Consider the following 15046-nt stretch of genomic DNA (forward strand, 5'->3'; position numbering starts at 1 on the left):
GGGGAGGCGGCGGCGGAGGAGGCGGAGGCGGTGAGGGGAGGGCAGGGCTGGGCTGGGCCGTGCCGGGCGAGCGAGCGAGCGAGGGACACCTGGGCGGCTGCGCTGCCTCCTCCTCCTCTCACGTAGGTTTCGACTTTCTTCCCCGCCCGGAAACTTGGTGGAGGCGCCGCGCTTGCCGCCGTCGCAGGCCGGGTTGGCGCTGGGCTTCCAGCGACTCTTCCCTCCCCATTCCGGGGGAGAGCGAGCCCTTCCCCAGCCCTGGTGGCCGCAGGTGAGCGGGGACGGTGTTGGGGGGCGGGAGGGGGGTCCTGCCGGGACTGAAGGACGTGGGAGTCCCTGAGGAGGCGCGGAGCTCCCACTGGGCTGAGGTTCCCTGAGGAACTCGGGGGGTCCCGACCGGCCGAGCACGGGAGTCGCTTGGGAGGTCCCACCGGGGCTGAGGGGATGCGGAGTCCCTTAAGGAGCTCGGGAAGGAACTCGGGGCTCCCAGAGGGAATGCGGGGTTCCCTGAGGGTCACGGGGCTCCCAGAGGGGATGCGGGGTGCCCGCCGGGCTGAGGCTGGGGGGCCAAGGATGCCCGAAGCTCCCGGTTCTCACAGCGGAGGGCTCTCGGCCGTGACCGCGCGGGGCCGCAGCCAATGTCCCTTATCAGTGACACGGGCAGCGCAGGTGAAGGCTGCCGGCCCCAGGGTTTAACTCTTCACAGCTCCTTCCTGGGCAGGACCCACCAAACCCGGCGACTTTCTGCTCGTGGGGGTCGCAGGGAGGCAGCGAGGCAAAAATGTCTTTGCTATGAGACGGAAAGCGGCAAAGTCCGCGAGTTTGCTGGTAATTAATGCAGGGGAGAAAAAAAGCCTATAAGTAGAAGTTGAGATAAACAAGCAAAGCACAGCAAAATGAAGATGTGGACCTTTTGGAGATACCTTAAAGATAAGAAGTACAGGTGATGATAAGGCTTAGTTTAACCCAAAGAGTAACCATCTATCTGGAAACATTTTTATTTCAGAAGGTTGTTGTCATTTTTTTAATGAGGGGTGTAAAGCGGGGTGAGGCTGTGTGTTGCTGAAGGGGTGATGCTTGGCTGGGTGCACTTGTTATCTCGAGGATAATGTCAGGAGGAGAGAGATCTGATGGAGAAGGAGCAGACCAGGCAGCAGGCGGCTGATGCCAGCGCAGGAGGTGGCAGGGACAGCGGGGCTGCCCCTTTCGGTGGCACTGCAGGCTTAGTTTGCTTTAAGCCCTGCTTGAAACGGCACTTTCAACTCCTTGAGCGGTTTTTGGGACCTACTTTACCTCGGAAAGTAAGAAGTGCAAAATGAGTGCTTCCCTGCTGCTTACCAAGCCGAAAAAGTGTCATATTTAAGCTTCTGCTCTAGTTTTCTAGCCAAGGAGAAAGGACCAGAACAAAGTTTCCATAGGAAAAACTATTCCAGCTCAAGTAAGTGGTAGGGGAGATCTCTGCTGCGCAGAGGGTGTGTCGCAGCAGGGGCACAGCGGAGATAATTGGCGGCCCAGAGAAGTTTCTGTCGCTGTCACAGAACCCCAGAGTTGTCCTGTGTAATCTTTAAGCCCCTGGGGGCTGAAGCAGCCCAAGGTTTGGGTGGTGGAGAGAGCTGGAGCTCTCCTGCAGCAGCGCCAGTTGTGTGTGCTGTGCCTTTGAGGGACTGCGCTGACGTTTGTCCTTGATGCCGGAGCTCTTTTGGCAGCTCTCCAGTGAAGGGAGAGCAGATTGCACACATGGCTCCTTCAAAACAAAACTTCTTTCTCTGAAGTTGCACACTCCAAGTCGCCTTTCACAATTTCCCTGAGCAGATGTAGTGTGTCTGCTGCTGAAAGGGCCTAAGGCAGTGGGAATATTTATTCCCTCCCCCAAAGGGATTTGCTCCCTGGACCAGTTTACAGAGTCAGAACAGCACCAGTGCTTGTGCAGGGCAAAACAAAGGGGTCATATGGCTGGGGATGGAGCAAGGAAATGATAAACAGGAGGCCAACCTTCTCTGGGGACTCCCCAGCTGGAAAACTCAGCTGTGCTGGAAATCCACACCTTCACTCTCCCTGTCTAAGTGTTAGCATGCAAGCTGGGTGCAGATGGGGTTCATTTAAATAACGGGGATCCATTGGCATAAAACCCAAGGGAGGGATGGGAGAGGAGGACCTGTGGTGTGCAGCACAAAGGAACATCTGTTGAATGGCAAATTTCAAGTTTTTCACCGAATCAATAGTGAGGAAGGTGAGCAAGAGTTAAGAAACCATCCCAACCATATGGCCTGTGGAATGAGGGCTCAAAAAGGTGGGAGAAACAGTTCCAGAAGGGACCTGGCAGATACATGACCTCTGAAAAACCCCTGAGGTTTGAAGATACCTGATGAAAGAGGTTGAGATTGATTCTGGATAAGCTTAGTGCTCCCTGAATGGCAATTCCAATAACTTGTGGAAATTTTAATTAATGGGTTTGTAAACTACAGCAGTACAGAACTTCCCCAAATGTGGTTAATAAAAGAATTTACACATTTATGGGATTGTAAAGTCTTAGACTTCTATACCTAAAAGCATAAATATCACAGCATAATAAAATACCTGTAGGTCACGAAACACCCCTGCTGTATTTTCTCTTTTCCTTGCACTGACATACACATATATTGTTTTTTGCATTAAAATAAAAACTTCCTGCTGCAACAGCTCTATTGATTTCACTTTGAAAATGAAGCTGCATCATTTCATTCTGCTCGTGTGGATCTCCCCAGAGGAGTTGCAGCTGTTGCCTTACTCACAGGCCTGAATATGTTTTGCTGGTTTAATACAAAACCCTCTTGTTTGGCTTTTCCTTCTCAGTTTACTTTAGTGGTGCTGCTCATACAGTTGTTAGGAATTGCATTTGACAGTCCCTCGTCAGTTTATGGTCCCTGATTTATAGCACATAAAACGTTGCTCTTGGCTTAGAAATTTCTTGACACGAATGAAGTTTGAAAATAGGAAAATATCTGGCAGATTTTCTGATATTTCAGATAAGAAGTTGCCCATGAGTCAGTATCTCACAAGTCAGCTAAAAAGGGTTAGAGGGGATTTAGATGAATGAGCAGTAAGAAATACTGTGCTGGACCAGGAAAAAGCACTTAGGGCTGAAAGGAGGGAAATGGAATAAAGCTGGACAAATTTGGAGAGACAATCAGCAGCTTACAGGCAAAGGTTTTTAAATGTTTTTTAGAAAATATATATATTTATATAATGATCCCCTTAGTTTTGAGGTTCCCTGTGCAAATTTTGTTTGGAGACCGCAGTGTTTCTTATTTGGAATGCTCTGGAAGGGAAGCACTAGAAGGGATTATGTATTTTTTAAAAATGTTCTCTAACTTTGCCTGTACCTTAAATCACACAAGTTTATAAACAGCTGCAGCAGAGTCTCTTTAAAAGCTGATTTTCTGACAGTTAGAAAGGAGTTGAGATAAAACTTACCCTGTTCCTCTGAGGGTTCAAGGGACTCACCTGTGACATCAGTAAATCATGAGCAGCCCTATTTGTAAAGTTCTCAGACTTATCTAAGGCTGGGGGGTTGATAACAGAGAAATTCTTCTCACCTAATAAACGCTGTTGCAGATCTCCACAATAAAATAAATAAAATGCAAATAAATAACAGCGGCATGGGAACTGAGAGCTGAGCATTTCCTCTTGTACGCGATCGCAACTGATCGGGAGCAAAAATTACCACGTGAATATTTGGAGGAGGATACATAAAAATAAACGTGATGGCTCTCCTGGGCCTTTTGGTCTAAAATCCAATTCCCTGTGAGAGCAATACCTGGGGCTACTTTAGTCTGAATCTTCGGGGGTGAAAACCGAGGAAAAAGGAGATTCTTCTCCCTCCCCACCCCTCAGCTCGTTCACGGGCTCGGGAGGAATGTGGCTGTTGCACTGATTTGGGAACAGCTCAAGGACTTTGCTCTGCTGCTTCAGCTCCTTTAGCTGATGAGACAGCCACTCCCCATTTGAAAATTATTTTTAGAACAAGGGAAAATATAATTATCAATTCACGCATATTGTAAATGTGTGCCCCGTACGGCAAGAGAACAATGGGTTTTAAAGTCTTGCTGCTGGTACCAGTTTGGACACAGCCTTAAATCGGGTTAAGATTTGAAGAGAAAGAAACACATCCCAAATACAAAATGCCTCTTGAAGTTTTGCCTCCCCCGGCTGTGAGGGTTGTTTGAAGTCAGTAAGATACATCAGGAAACACTGTATGAAATTGGATGAAAAGGCACCTTCAGTGCCATGTGCATCTGTAAACACATGAACCATTAACACCGATGTCTTAACCAGCAGAATATGTCTCAAGTCCTCTACAAATGAGATTTAATACTGTTCTGTCTGTCTCTAGGGGAACGTAATCTTAATCCAGATTTATTTTTTTTATTTTTTTGACTTCTGCTGTTTCATTATTTACTTAGGAGCTGTCACCTGTGGTGAAGGGCATTTCAGCTACTGGTTGCAGCAGCTCTGCCTACCCAGAGGCATTGGCAGAGTTTAAGTTCACTTCAAACTCAGCTGCAGCTGCCCTGGGGAGCCACAGTTTGAGAAGGTTTCGTTTTGTTTAAATGAAGGTAACTTGTTTTCTTTCTTTCCCCTTTACCACGATCTGAGGGTGAGATGGAATGTAAAGGGGAATTACAGACCTAATTAGCTCTTAATTCAGCTTTTTTAGTTAGTGTGAGCAAGCTTGGGCTGGAAAGTACTTTGCATAAGAAGCCCTCTTACCCCGTGCAAGGAAGTCTGAGCAGGGTGATGTGTCCTGCTGTCACCCTGCTGTCACCCACGGCATCGGGCACAGGAGCTGCTGGGAAAGAAGAGCCAGCCAGGGGAAATGTGCTGGAGCCTCTGGAATGACTCTCAGCCATCCTGCCTTTATTTTGGGGAGCTGAGATTCCAAGTGCCAAACTCTAACTTTAAACAGAACACCATTAAAAACAAATAGTGCTACTGGAGCTGAGACTTGGACCAGGTAATGAGGAGTTCTGTGCTACTTTATCCTGCAGCAAAGCCCTAACCTGGTGCTTCTGATGTTAAAAACTCTGTCTGTTGATAGGAAATATTTCATCTCCAGGTGCAAAACTGCTTTCATGCTGCTGGATTGCTTGTGGTAAAGTTTTGTAGAAAACAAGAGTTCCTTGTTTGTGTTTTAACGAACTAAGAAAATGAGTTATTTCATGCTTAAGGCTGAGAGTAGCCAAGATTAATTTCTTTTAACTGAAATTAATTTTAAAGTAGCACTTTGATACAATGTGATAAAGATTAAAGCTCTGTAGGAGTTTCTCACAAGACAGGAAGGCTTAGAGCTACAGAAATACCTTTTGTCTCCCAAAAGCAAGAGTCTCTCTCTTCCCGCCTCCTCCCTTCTCACATTACTTTTAAATATCTCTGATGTGACCACCCCGGTGAGGATATTCAAACAGGGGCTTTTAAAACATCCAGTTATATAAAATACAGTGCACAGTCTGCTGCTTCCCCTGGATCCTTTGGAAGTGCTGTGCTGAAAAAGCAATGCCTGTTCCTGACCTGTGTGACAAATACAGATCACAAGTGGACAGTGGTGCTCAGGTTTGCTTTCATCTCTCTCTGTAAAGAAGGAATTTGGAGGCAGACACACAGAAAGTGAGGAAGTAAAAGCATCTGATACTTATTTATGACCATTAGACACTTGATTTTTACCTCATGTTCCCAGAAGCAAACACAGCTCCTTGGAAAATGAGTGTGCTCCCAGATATTCAGATGAACCCAAATCTTAACATCACATCTCCTAATCCCTCTTTGTTAGGTTTTGGGCTTTTTGTTGGAGTTGCAGAAGCTTTGGTTCTTAATTACTGATTAAATCCTTAAATAATAGCACTGGGTTCCTTCTTTCTTTGTAGAAAGCTTCTCCCACAAACATCAAACTGATTTTTAGGGATAAAGTTGCAGATAGCTGCCAAATTGAAAATGTAGGTGAGGGTGGAGGTGGGAGTATTTAATTTCCTGGAGAAAGATGATTATAGACACAATAAAAAAAAATAAAAAAATAAAGACAATCCATCCCTGGGGTGGTAAAACTTCCATAGGAATGTTTGGGTCAAATTCTGCAAAGAAGCAAATTGATTTAAGTGACTGAAGAATTCCTGCGAGCACAAAATGAGCAATTTGCATGTTTGTGTGGAATATGCTGTAGAAAGGAGTGTGGATATAGTAGAAGCATCTTGCAAGGGTGAGAAAGCAGGAAGAAAAACATCAATAAAACAGCTTTTTCTGCAGCCCTTGTCTTCAGTTTGATGACATTTAATGTATCCATTTTTCTGAGCACTGTGTTAAAATAGTCACTGTTGGATCCCCTTTGAAAGAAGAGTGTAGGTGGAAAGTTTAATTCCTTTAAGAAGGGAGGACAAAGGAAATTTTTTGGCTCTTGTTGCCCAGATAATATTAACAGAATGATAACACCAGAACATCCTGCACTGCAGAAAGTACTGGGATTAATTTTTGAGGTTACATTTGTTTAGTCCTGCTACTTTAACACTCTGGGTCCTGTGAGACAGTTACTGTTGTGTGCAATCATTAACTGAGAGAGTAGCAAATGTTCTGAGCATATGGTAGTGGGAGAAATAAATTATAAGTACCAATTTCTTAAGTTTTCATGTCAGCTTTTCATTCTCCTCAAATTAAAAATGCTTGCAATTTAAGCTGTTGATTGCTAGCAAGATTTTTAAACTGAGTATTACAAATCTTTCCTTGTGTTGAACTTTCAGATGTACTAACCAGACAGGATTTGTATAAAAATCTGCAAGATTTTTATGAAAGTTTTATAAATCTGTCTGGAAGTGAGTTATGTTAAAAATGGAAATCAATCGATGTTGCAGAACTGATCCTGCAGAAGTTGCTCCAGAAAACTCCTTGGGGTTGTCCTGCTCTACTCAAGCCCTTCAGCTCATCTCTCAGGATTGGGTTTCCTGGGATAATAACCCTTTTCTGGTCTAACAGGATAATGATTCTGATTATAATTAATGAAAATACAATTGGCTTTCTGTTTTCTGGTGGAGAAAACAGATACTTGCCCAGTAGCTGAGGCAGATAAAATACCAAATTGTTTAACGAGCACAGAAACACCAGGGAGTTAAATACAACTTTTAAAAACAACTTACTTTCACATTTTTGGTTAAAGAGTGAGTATAAAAAATGATGGGGGCAATGGAAATTTAAATTTCCATTTTTTCTTGATACTGATTACAGTAAAGCAGCTTTGATTTAGAGTTTCTGAGTCAAAATGTTCACACAAATGCTGAGCAGTTACTCTTGGAGATGGCTCATTAGAAATCCTGTGGCTTCAAGGCAAACTCAATTAGTGAAAGGGTTGCTTCTTATTTAGCTGTATAAATGTACCATTTCCAGAAGATTTTTACATTCACTGGCCTGATCTTTAGCCATATCAGAAAATAATAAAGATAATAGGAAATTGTATCAACACCTGAAACCATTCTTGGATTTGGTGTTGTGTTTTTTTTGTAAAATTGACCTCCTTCAGTATTGTTTATAAAAATCCTCTGCTATTTCAACACTTCTCTGTGCCACTGTTGTAAACTAAGGACAGTTCAGTGATGGTTGTGAAACACTGTGGCAACACACTGGAAGTGTTCAGTGATGACTGTGGTGCCTGTCCTATAAAACCTGGCTCATTTCATGAACCCTTCTGCACAGCAGTCCTATTCAATTGCAATTCAGCAAACCCCCCCCGGTACAAACACATTTTCAATGTGCTTTTCTGTCTCTGAAATGGAATAGAAAAAAAAAATGCCATTATATGAAACACAAAACTTCAACTCTTTGAAGAAAGTTTAGGAAAAGCTCTGCCCCTTTTTCTCATGTTTTATTTGTAAAGGATTGGGTTTGCTCCATCAGAATCCATCTGGAACTTGCTTTTAGGTTTGGTCTGTGCCCTCAACCATCTTCATCCAGACTGTGCTGGCTTATTTTGTCCACCCCCAAATAATTAATTAATTGTTTAGCCTTTAGTTGGAATGTTGCAATTCCAGTCTCCCAGGGAAATGTTGTTATAAATATAATAACTGACATAATTATTGCAGTGAAATATTACATAGCAGGAGATGTGGAGCACGTGTCCCACAGTCCCCAAACCAGCTTTTACTTGGGTTTTCAGCTCAATATTTCTGTACCAACATGTCAATGCTAACCTACAGCTGCCCCAAAGCATAAACCCTGGCATTTCTAAAATATTTCCCACGATACAACTCTATTTTTAATATTGAGAATTTGATGATTTTTTAAAAAATTATTTCTTCTCTAGTCACCCATAGCCTTCAGGAGGAATTTTACACTTCTGTTTTGTATCCTTGCTGCACGGTTCTGTGTTTTGCAATATGAAATGTGCTCTGCTTTCTCACCATATTTGTGGTTTTAGAAATCGGACAGGATTGATTTGATTCTTTTTTGTTTGGGTTGTTCTTTTTCCCTGGGAATTTCTTATGTGGTCTATGTAGGTCCCTTGAGATCCTCTGCAGAGGTGTAACAAAATGTTAAATTCCCAGGAGCTGGTGCCTCTGTGAGTCTGTTTCAGCCTCTGGTGATGTGATTTCTCAGTGTTTAAATGGGAATAGCAGCAATGTTACCCCACAGAGAAATGAACTTCAGGCAGATACATTGTGGCCAAAATTCACGTGTACCAAATGCTGGAAGCGTGTGAGCAGACAGGCCTGGAACAGAGCTGGGGTTTGTGCTCCGCACTAAGGGTGGCACAGTGAAATGCTTTAAATCAGGAGCTGTGTTTGGGAATGCTGGTGATAAGCTGGGAAGCTGGAATGCTGCTCTTGGGGCAGGCAGGTGCCACAGGCACAGCTCCTGCTCAGTCACAGCACAAGTGGAGGCACGGGCTTGGGAAGATTTCTTAGATAATCACCAATTTTTTTTTAATTTTTTTTTTTTTTTTTTTTCCAAGCTGTAGAAGTGAGTCATCAGTTCTGTTTCCAAGTCTGGGCTGCTGAGCAGGGAATGAGCAGTTTGCCCACCAGGAATGGTGCCGAGGGGTTCAGTGCTGCTGTGGTTCTTGGCAGACCCCTCCCAGAGCTATTAACAGTGTTGTAGATGTTCAGAGGGGGCAGATCTGAGGCTCTGGGCCCTGGCAGAGCTAAAACAAGAATAGGCAATGTGCTAATATTGTCAGGAATAGTCTTGCTTTGGCAGGAATACAGATTAGACTACCTGATAAGTCATCTTTTAAAAAAAAATGTCTAGTCTTTGAGTCACTGTTACAGTACCAGGAATCCTACTTTAAAAAAAAAGCCAACAGTGATTTTCTAATTTATTTTTTTTAATACAGTAAAGATAAAGGTGATCCCAAAGGAATCCTTATGGGATAAGAAATTAGGAAATATAAAGAGATTTTTGCTGGTCTGTTTCCTTCAATTCTTCATTACTCATAGAGGTGTTTCTCTCTAAATAATTCTGACTCCAGAGGCATTTCTTGTGTTACCCTTTTAGAACAGCAGAGTCCATTAGAGCAGCACATGCACGTGTCAGGCTTTAACAATTTCATGCAGTTAACAATTTCAAGCTGTATCCTGATGTTGTGCTTCCCTCATTATGTGAGTGAAAAGCCACAGAGAGATTCCAGCACTTTGGAGAAAGACAGGAGCAGGGAAGGTGCCACCCTTTGCTGGAAGGAAGCTGGAGAGTGAGGGATGATGGAACAAAAAAAGCAACACAAGGATGGAGGGATTGATTGCGTTGGTCTGGCCTTTGGAGGTTGTAATGAGGAGCTGAGATTGGATTATACAGGATTGAATTTGTATCAAAGCTCCCCTCCAGAGCTGGAATCCTGTGGGCTCTCTGGACTGACTTTGGAGCGTGGCTCATTGAAGCTGAGGGGAGCCAGGCCTGTTATGATGAAACACTGATTTTCTACACATTTCAACTGGGCCTTGTTGGGCTGCAGCAACATCTGTGCTGGATGGGATTTTAGCATTTCTCCCCTTGCAGAAACTCTGCTTTGTGCCTGAGTCCCTGAGCAAGGGAGGCTTGTTTGAGCCTGCTGCCCTCCCCATGCTGCTCACTCAGCCCTGCCTTGCCCAAGGCTCTGGGCTGGGTTTCAACACAAGTGTCAGCCTTGGGTTCCCTGGTGTCCTTATTGAAGGGACAGTGGTGTAAAAGTAAAAGTCACCTGGGCACCTTGAAATGAAATCTTCACCCCTTGTTTTCAAGGATCTAGAGGCGAGACAGCAGATCAGCTTAGAGCAGCAAAATCGTGGTGACACTTTTATCTTCCACAAGTTCTTACTCAGAAATTACTCATCAATGGGATTCATCTTGTGTAACCTTTAAACACAGAGCAGAGAATTAATTTGGTAAATAATCTGAAAAACCCCCCAATAAAAGTAGTTTATCAGCAAAATTACTGTGAGGTTTGTTTTTGCTGAGAAAGTGGATTTGTTTCATCACCTGCCAAACTTTTATGCAAATAGTCCAACCCAAAGCACAGGTATCTCTGATGGGTAATGTTTGCCTTGGAAGCTCCTTGTTTCATGAAGTGCTGGTGCTGAGCTGATTGATTAGAATTGGTGGGAGACGTTAAGTGATGGTCTGATGTTGAAATGTTCCTTTTGCACCTGTAAGATCGTTCAAGATCAGCTGAAGGCTGGCAAAAGGGCCAAGAAGGAAACAGAAGGGCTGCCTGTTTCAGGTGGAGGCAAGCACCAAACGGGGATTTCTGAGAAAAGGGGCATGGACACATCTGCATTCATTTCCATGGGTGCTGTCTGAGAGCTGTGCTTTGTTTTGGGAGCACTGAGTCAGCCAGGCAGGAGTTAATGAAGGAAGGCAAACAGAAGAGTCAGGGATGTTCACCCAGGCTGAGTGCTTCCCTCAAGGGGAAGATGCTTTCTTGGCACTGCAGCAGGGGAGAGAGGAGCAAACACCTCCTGTTGTACCCACCTGGAACTGTGACAGTGATGTTTTAATCTTTTGAAGTGAATAAGTTCCTGTGGCTGGGTAAAAATTCGCCTGTGAAATGGCTGATTCTGTTGGTGATATGCTCTCCCTTTAATTAAATAGCTGACTTACCTTGACAATTAATTGGAGTGATGTATTATTTTTATTAGAAACCCATGACTAATTTTTTCTTGCCGTTCCTGGTATCTTATTGTTCTTGTCTCACCCCCTCCCGAGTTCTGCTGTGTGCCAGCTGTGTCCTCCAGGCACTGGTGCAGACCAGTGTTCCCTCTTGCTTGGGCTTTTACCTGTTCCAGATAAAGTCATTGTTTTCAGGTATTTTCCACATCGTGTTTCAGAAATTTTCCATTTCATCACAGTTTTGCTTCTTTTTTTTTTTCCTATGTTTTGTTTTGTTTTGAGAGTCTGGGATTCTTTACTTAAAAATACCCCATCAATCACAAACTCCTCAAAACATCACCACAAACCCCCCCACCGTGTAATGTAGTTTGTTTCCTTTAATACCACATTTCCTACTTCATTAAAATAACTGCCAGGTTAAAAAAATCCTCCCTGCAGTCATCCCTGTGCCTGTATCTGCTAGGAAACTCAAGTGAATTTTGTATTTAATTACAACAGGCAAGATTCAAACTGGATGTGACTGAAGATGTTTCTGTTAAAATCAGAGCAGCAGCCACAAGGACTCAGTTTGTCCCTTATCCTGCTCTCCCTGGCTTAAAAGAGCTGATGCTCAATCCTCTCTCTAACCTTACAACAAATGATGTGGACTATTCTTTACATTTTTTCCATTTAGGAAGCTTTAGTCTTTTTATAGGAAATTTGTTTCCATGGGGGAACTTAGGCATGGATGAGTGGGGAACAATGCATTGTTTGTTAAAACAAATTTTTTTGAAGGGAGTGGGCTTGAAAGGAAGGAAATGTGGTTTAGATTTAAGTTTCTTTTGAAATTTCTTCCTCTTCTTTTGCCTCATCATCCCCACCCTCCCCCCCAAACACAAAACAAATCCTAACAACCAGAAGTCTCCAAATTGGCTTTCCACCACACACATCTTTAAAAGATTTGGTATAATCTGGAAAGCCACAAGAAGTTTAAAAATCACTGCCTTGTGTATCCTTCCTTTCCCTTCCCTCTCTGGGTTGTTCTCCCTCAAGGACATGCAGTTTTGTCTCAGCTTTTCTAGTCCCTATGTTGGGCAGGGTTCATTTAGCCTGTCTCTGGTGTGTGCATGTGTGAAGTTTAAGCCTCGGTTTAACCACGTGCTTAAAGCTTGTGCTGAACGAGCTCCTTGCATGCTCTGATCCCTGGGCTTCTCATTCACAGGATGGTTCTGGAAGGAGGAGGGGAGCAGCTGGGGGTGCAGATTCTGGGGGAGGAAGCTCAAGGCAGGAGTTTTTGGTTTAATTTTTAATTGGCAGGGTTTAAAGCAGGCAGTTGGCTGGAAATCTCTCTCTCTCCCCCTTTCCCTAGAGGTCCGTGGCAGAGCTGCTGTGTGACAATCTCCTCCCTGCTGCTGGCTGCCATGGCTGACCCCATCACTGAGGAAATCGTGTCCCAAGTGCCCGAGCTGTGCTGTGAGTGTGGCCAGGCTCACCCCTTGCTGGACAATCACCTGTACAACTTCCAGGACGAGGTGGACGATGAGCTCATCTGCCACATCTGCCTGCAGCCCCTGCTGCAGCCCATGGACACACCCTGTGGGCACACGTACTGTTTCAAGTGCCTGGAGAACTTCATGCAGGAGTACAGCTTTTGTCCCATGGATCGCAAGAAGCTCTCCTTCCTGCAGTGCCACAAGTCCAGCCTGCTGGTGCGGAACCTGCTGGATAAGCTGATTGTGCTGTGTCCTTTCAAGGCTGAGTGCCAGCAGACCATGCAGCGCTGTGAGCTGGAAGCTCACCTGCAGAACAGGTGCATTCCCCTTCCCATCCTGTTATTGCTGTTGTGCTGCTCATCAGAACCTCAGAGCAGCTCCTCAACTGGGGCAAGGTGGGACACCAGAGATGCCAGGGTGAGGCTGCACAGGTGGGTGGGTGAGGACAGTGTAATTGTGTGTCTTCTCTGGAGGAGAAGGATGAGCTGCTCTCCTTCAGGCCATCTGCAGACACTAAACCTGTCAAATACCTGCCAATGTTTGTGGGTCCTCAGCTGGGGCACCAGCTCTGGAGTTGTTAGGAACAAGCTTATTCTTGTTCTTTCCCTCGTGCAGAGAAGAAAGGCACAAAGTCAAGGCTCTGAAAGCAAGGGATTGTGCAGTGCTGCCGGTTTAATTGGTCCAATTAAGATGTGCAATACGTAAGTCTTTGATTCAAATAGTGCAAGTCCCTCCAAGCCGCACATTATGCACTTGCTAAATCACCTACTTATAATTCCATTATCTTCTCTCGTTCTTTTGCTGAGAAAGAGAAGCAAATTAAAATTACTGTGGGGTTTTTTTCCCATTCCTCTTGTGTGGAGAAAGGGAGAATTTTTGGTGCTTCACTGCTGGTGGAGCTGTTGACAGGCAGGATATTGTCACTTTAAAAGGAGCGCAGGTGACAGAGCTCTTGCTGTGGTGTGTGGAGAACCCTTGTTCCTCCCTGGTTAATGATTTGCAGGAAAGGGAGCTAAGTGCAAGCCCTGCTGCAGGTGGAACAGACCTTCCTTGGCAGGGTGTATTTGTTAGCAATAAGAAATGCCACAGGCTTGGGTCATTCAGCTGTGTTGTCATTTGTTGTGGCAATGACAGATTTTATAAATAAGCCAGCCAGGGAACAGGTACACTTAGGATACCTTTGCAGCTCCAGCCAAGGATGACCCTTGTGGTTTTTGCTTCGATCCCCATGAGCTGAGAGCTCGTGCTAGAGCCAGGGCAAGGGATGGAAGGTGCTTGGGTGCCCCTTTCCCTTCAGTGAAAGTTTATAATCTCCTTTTTCTCAAAGCAGCCCTTTGTCCTGGCTGCTCATTATCAGGCTGGGGCCATGGCTCACACCAGGGCTGGGCCTTCCTCTGCTCTGCAAATCTGCCCTGCTATCAGTAAACTCCTGTCACTGGGTAATCCCTCTGGCACAGGAGTTACACACAGGGGAGGGAGGGAGGGAGAGAGAGAAGCACCTCAGATGTTTACGTTAGAGACCTGCCTGAAAACTGTATCATTCTCTTATATATTCCACGGTTGTTTGTGTCTTTCTTGGGGACAGAGTATTCTAAGATTCCAGACTATTTCACCTGGGCTGTTTGGCACAGTCTGACTGAAAAATAGGGAGAGAAAAAAACCAACAAACTGATAAGAAAATTGCACTGGGATTTAGGGTTTTTCTTGTTTTAAGTGAGATTAATAATTAATAATTTAATTGATAGGAAAAGATTTAAGGAAATAAGAAGCACACAGTAACTTATTTTCTTGGGGGATTTCCCTGCCTTTTTCAAATTGAATTTGTGTTTTGGTATCTTAAGAGGGACATGTACACAAGTGGATCACTCAGCTTCTGTCATTAAGTTCAGGGTTATTTTACTGCTTGGAGAATAAATAAGTAGGAATAAACCAGAGGACGTAATACTGGGATGAGACTTCTTCAGCCAGAATGTAAATAGTTCAGTTTAATTTGAAAAGTGACTCTGCTAAACACCCAATACTACTCATGTCTCTAAAAGTGATGTTTTTGCATTTATCACCTCCTCACCTGTCACCTTTTTTATAAATACTCGTGATAAAAGAGCTCACCCATTAGTGCTGGGACAGGCTGGTGATGTATCTGCATCCAGGGCACATTTTGTGTGTACAGCTGCATCCCAGTTCTGGGATCTCAGTGGGGAGCAGTCAGTGGGATGAGGAATTCAATTGCTCCCATTCAGGTAGAGCCATCACCTGCATGGACTGGGAGCGCACCCAGGCCCAGGGTCAGACCTCATTCCACAGCAGAAAATGCTCTGTCCTCCCTTGCTGCTCTTGTGTGTAGCTGATGTGTTAAAACAAAGCCTAATTCAAGGCTGAGCTTGAAACTTGAGCCACTTTCTTTGCATCAAGGTACAGTTCACAGCGATCTCTACAACGTCAGAGCTCAGTGTTTGCTTATATTTAAGGATTGTTTTCTT

The 15046-nt window shown here is 44.5% G+C and overlaps 1 protein-coding gene across 2 annotated transcripts in view; it reads left to right on the forward strand.

The window, feature by feature from the left end:
* The first annotated feature begins 70 nt into the window (after positions 1-70).
* The window catches only part of LOC107203911 (ligand of Numb protein X 2-like), a 27933-nt gene continuing 12957 nt past the window's right edge, over positions 71-15046 (forward strand). Inside the window, exons 1-3 of one of the 2 annotated variants that reach the window (XM_015626519.2) lie at positions 71-271; positions 4443-4595; positions 12443-12883. In XM_015626519.2, coding sequence (XP_015482005.1) covers positions 12495-12883 — 389 coding nt within the window. In that variant the 5' untranslated portion in view covers positions 71-271; positions 4443-4595; positions 12443-12494. The remainder of the gene's footprint in view (positions 272-4442; positions 4596-12442; positions 12884-15046) is intronic. The other variant, XM_015626520.2, reaches the window with a different exon arrangement.

The sequence above is a fragment of the Parus major genome, chromosome 4A, assembly GCF_001522545.3.
Source record: "Parus major isolate Abel chromosome 4A, Parus_major1.1, whole genome shotgun sequence".
NCBI lineage: Eukaryota > Metazoa > Chordata > Aves > Passeriformes > Paridae > Parus > Parus major.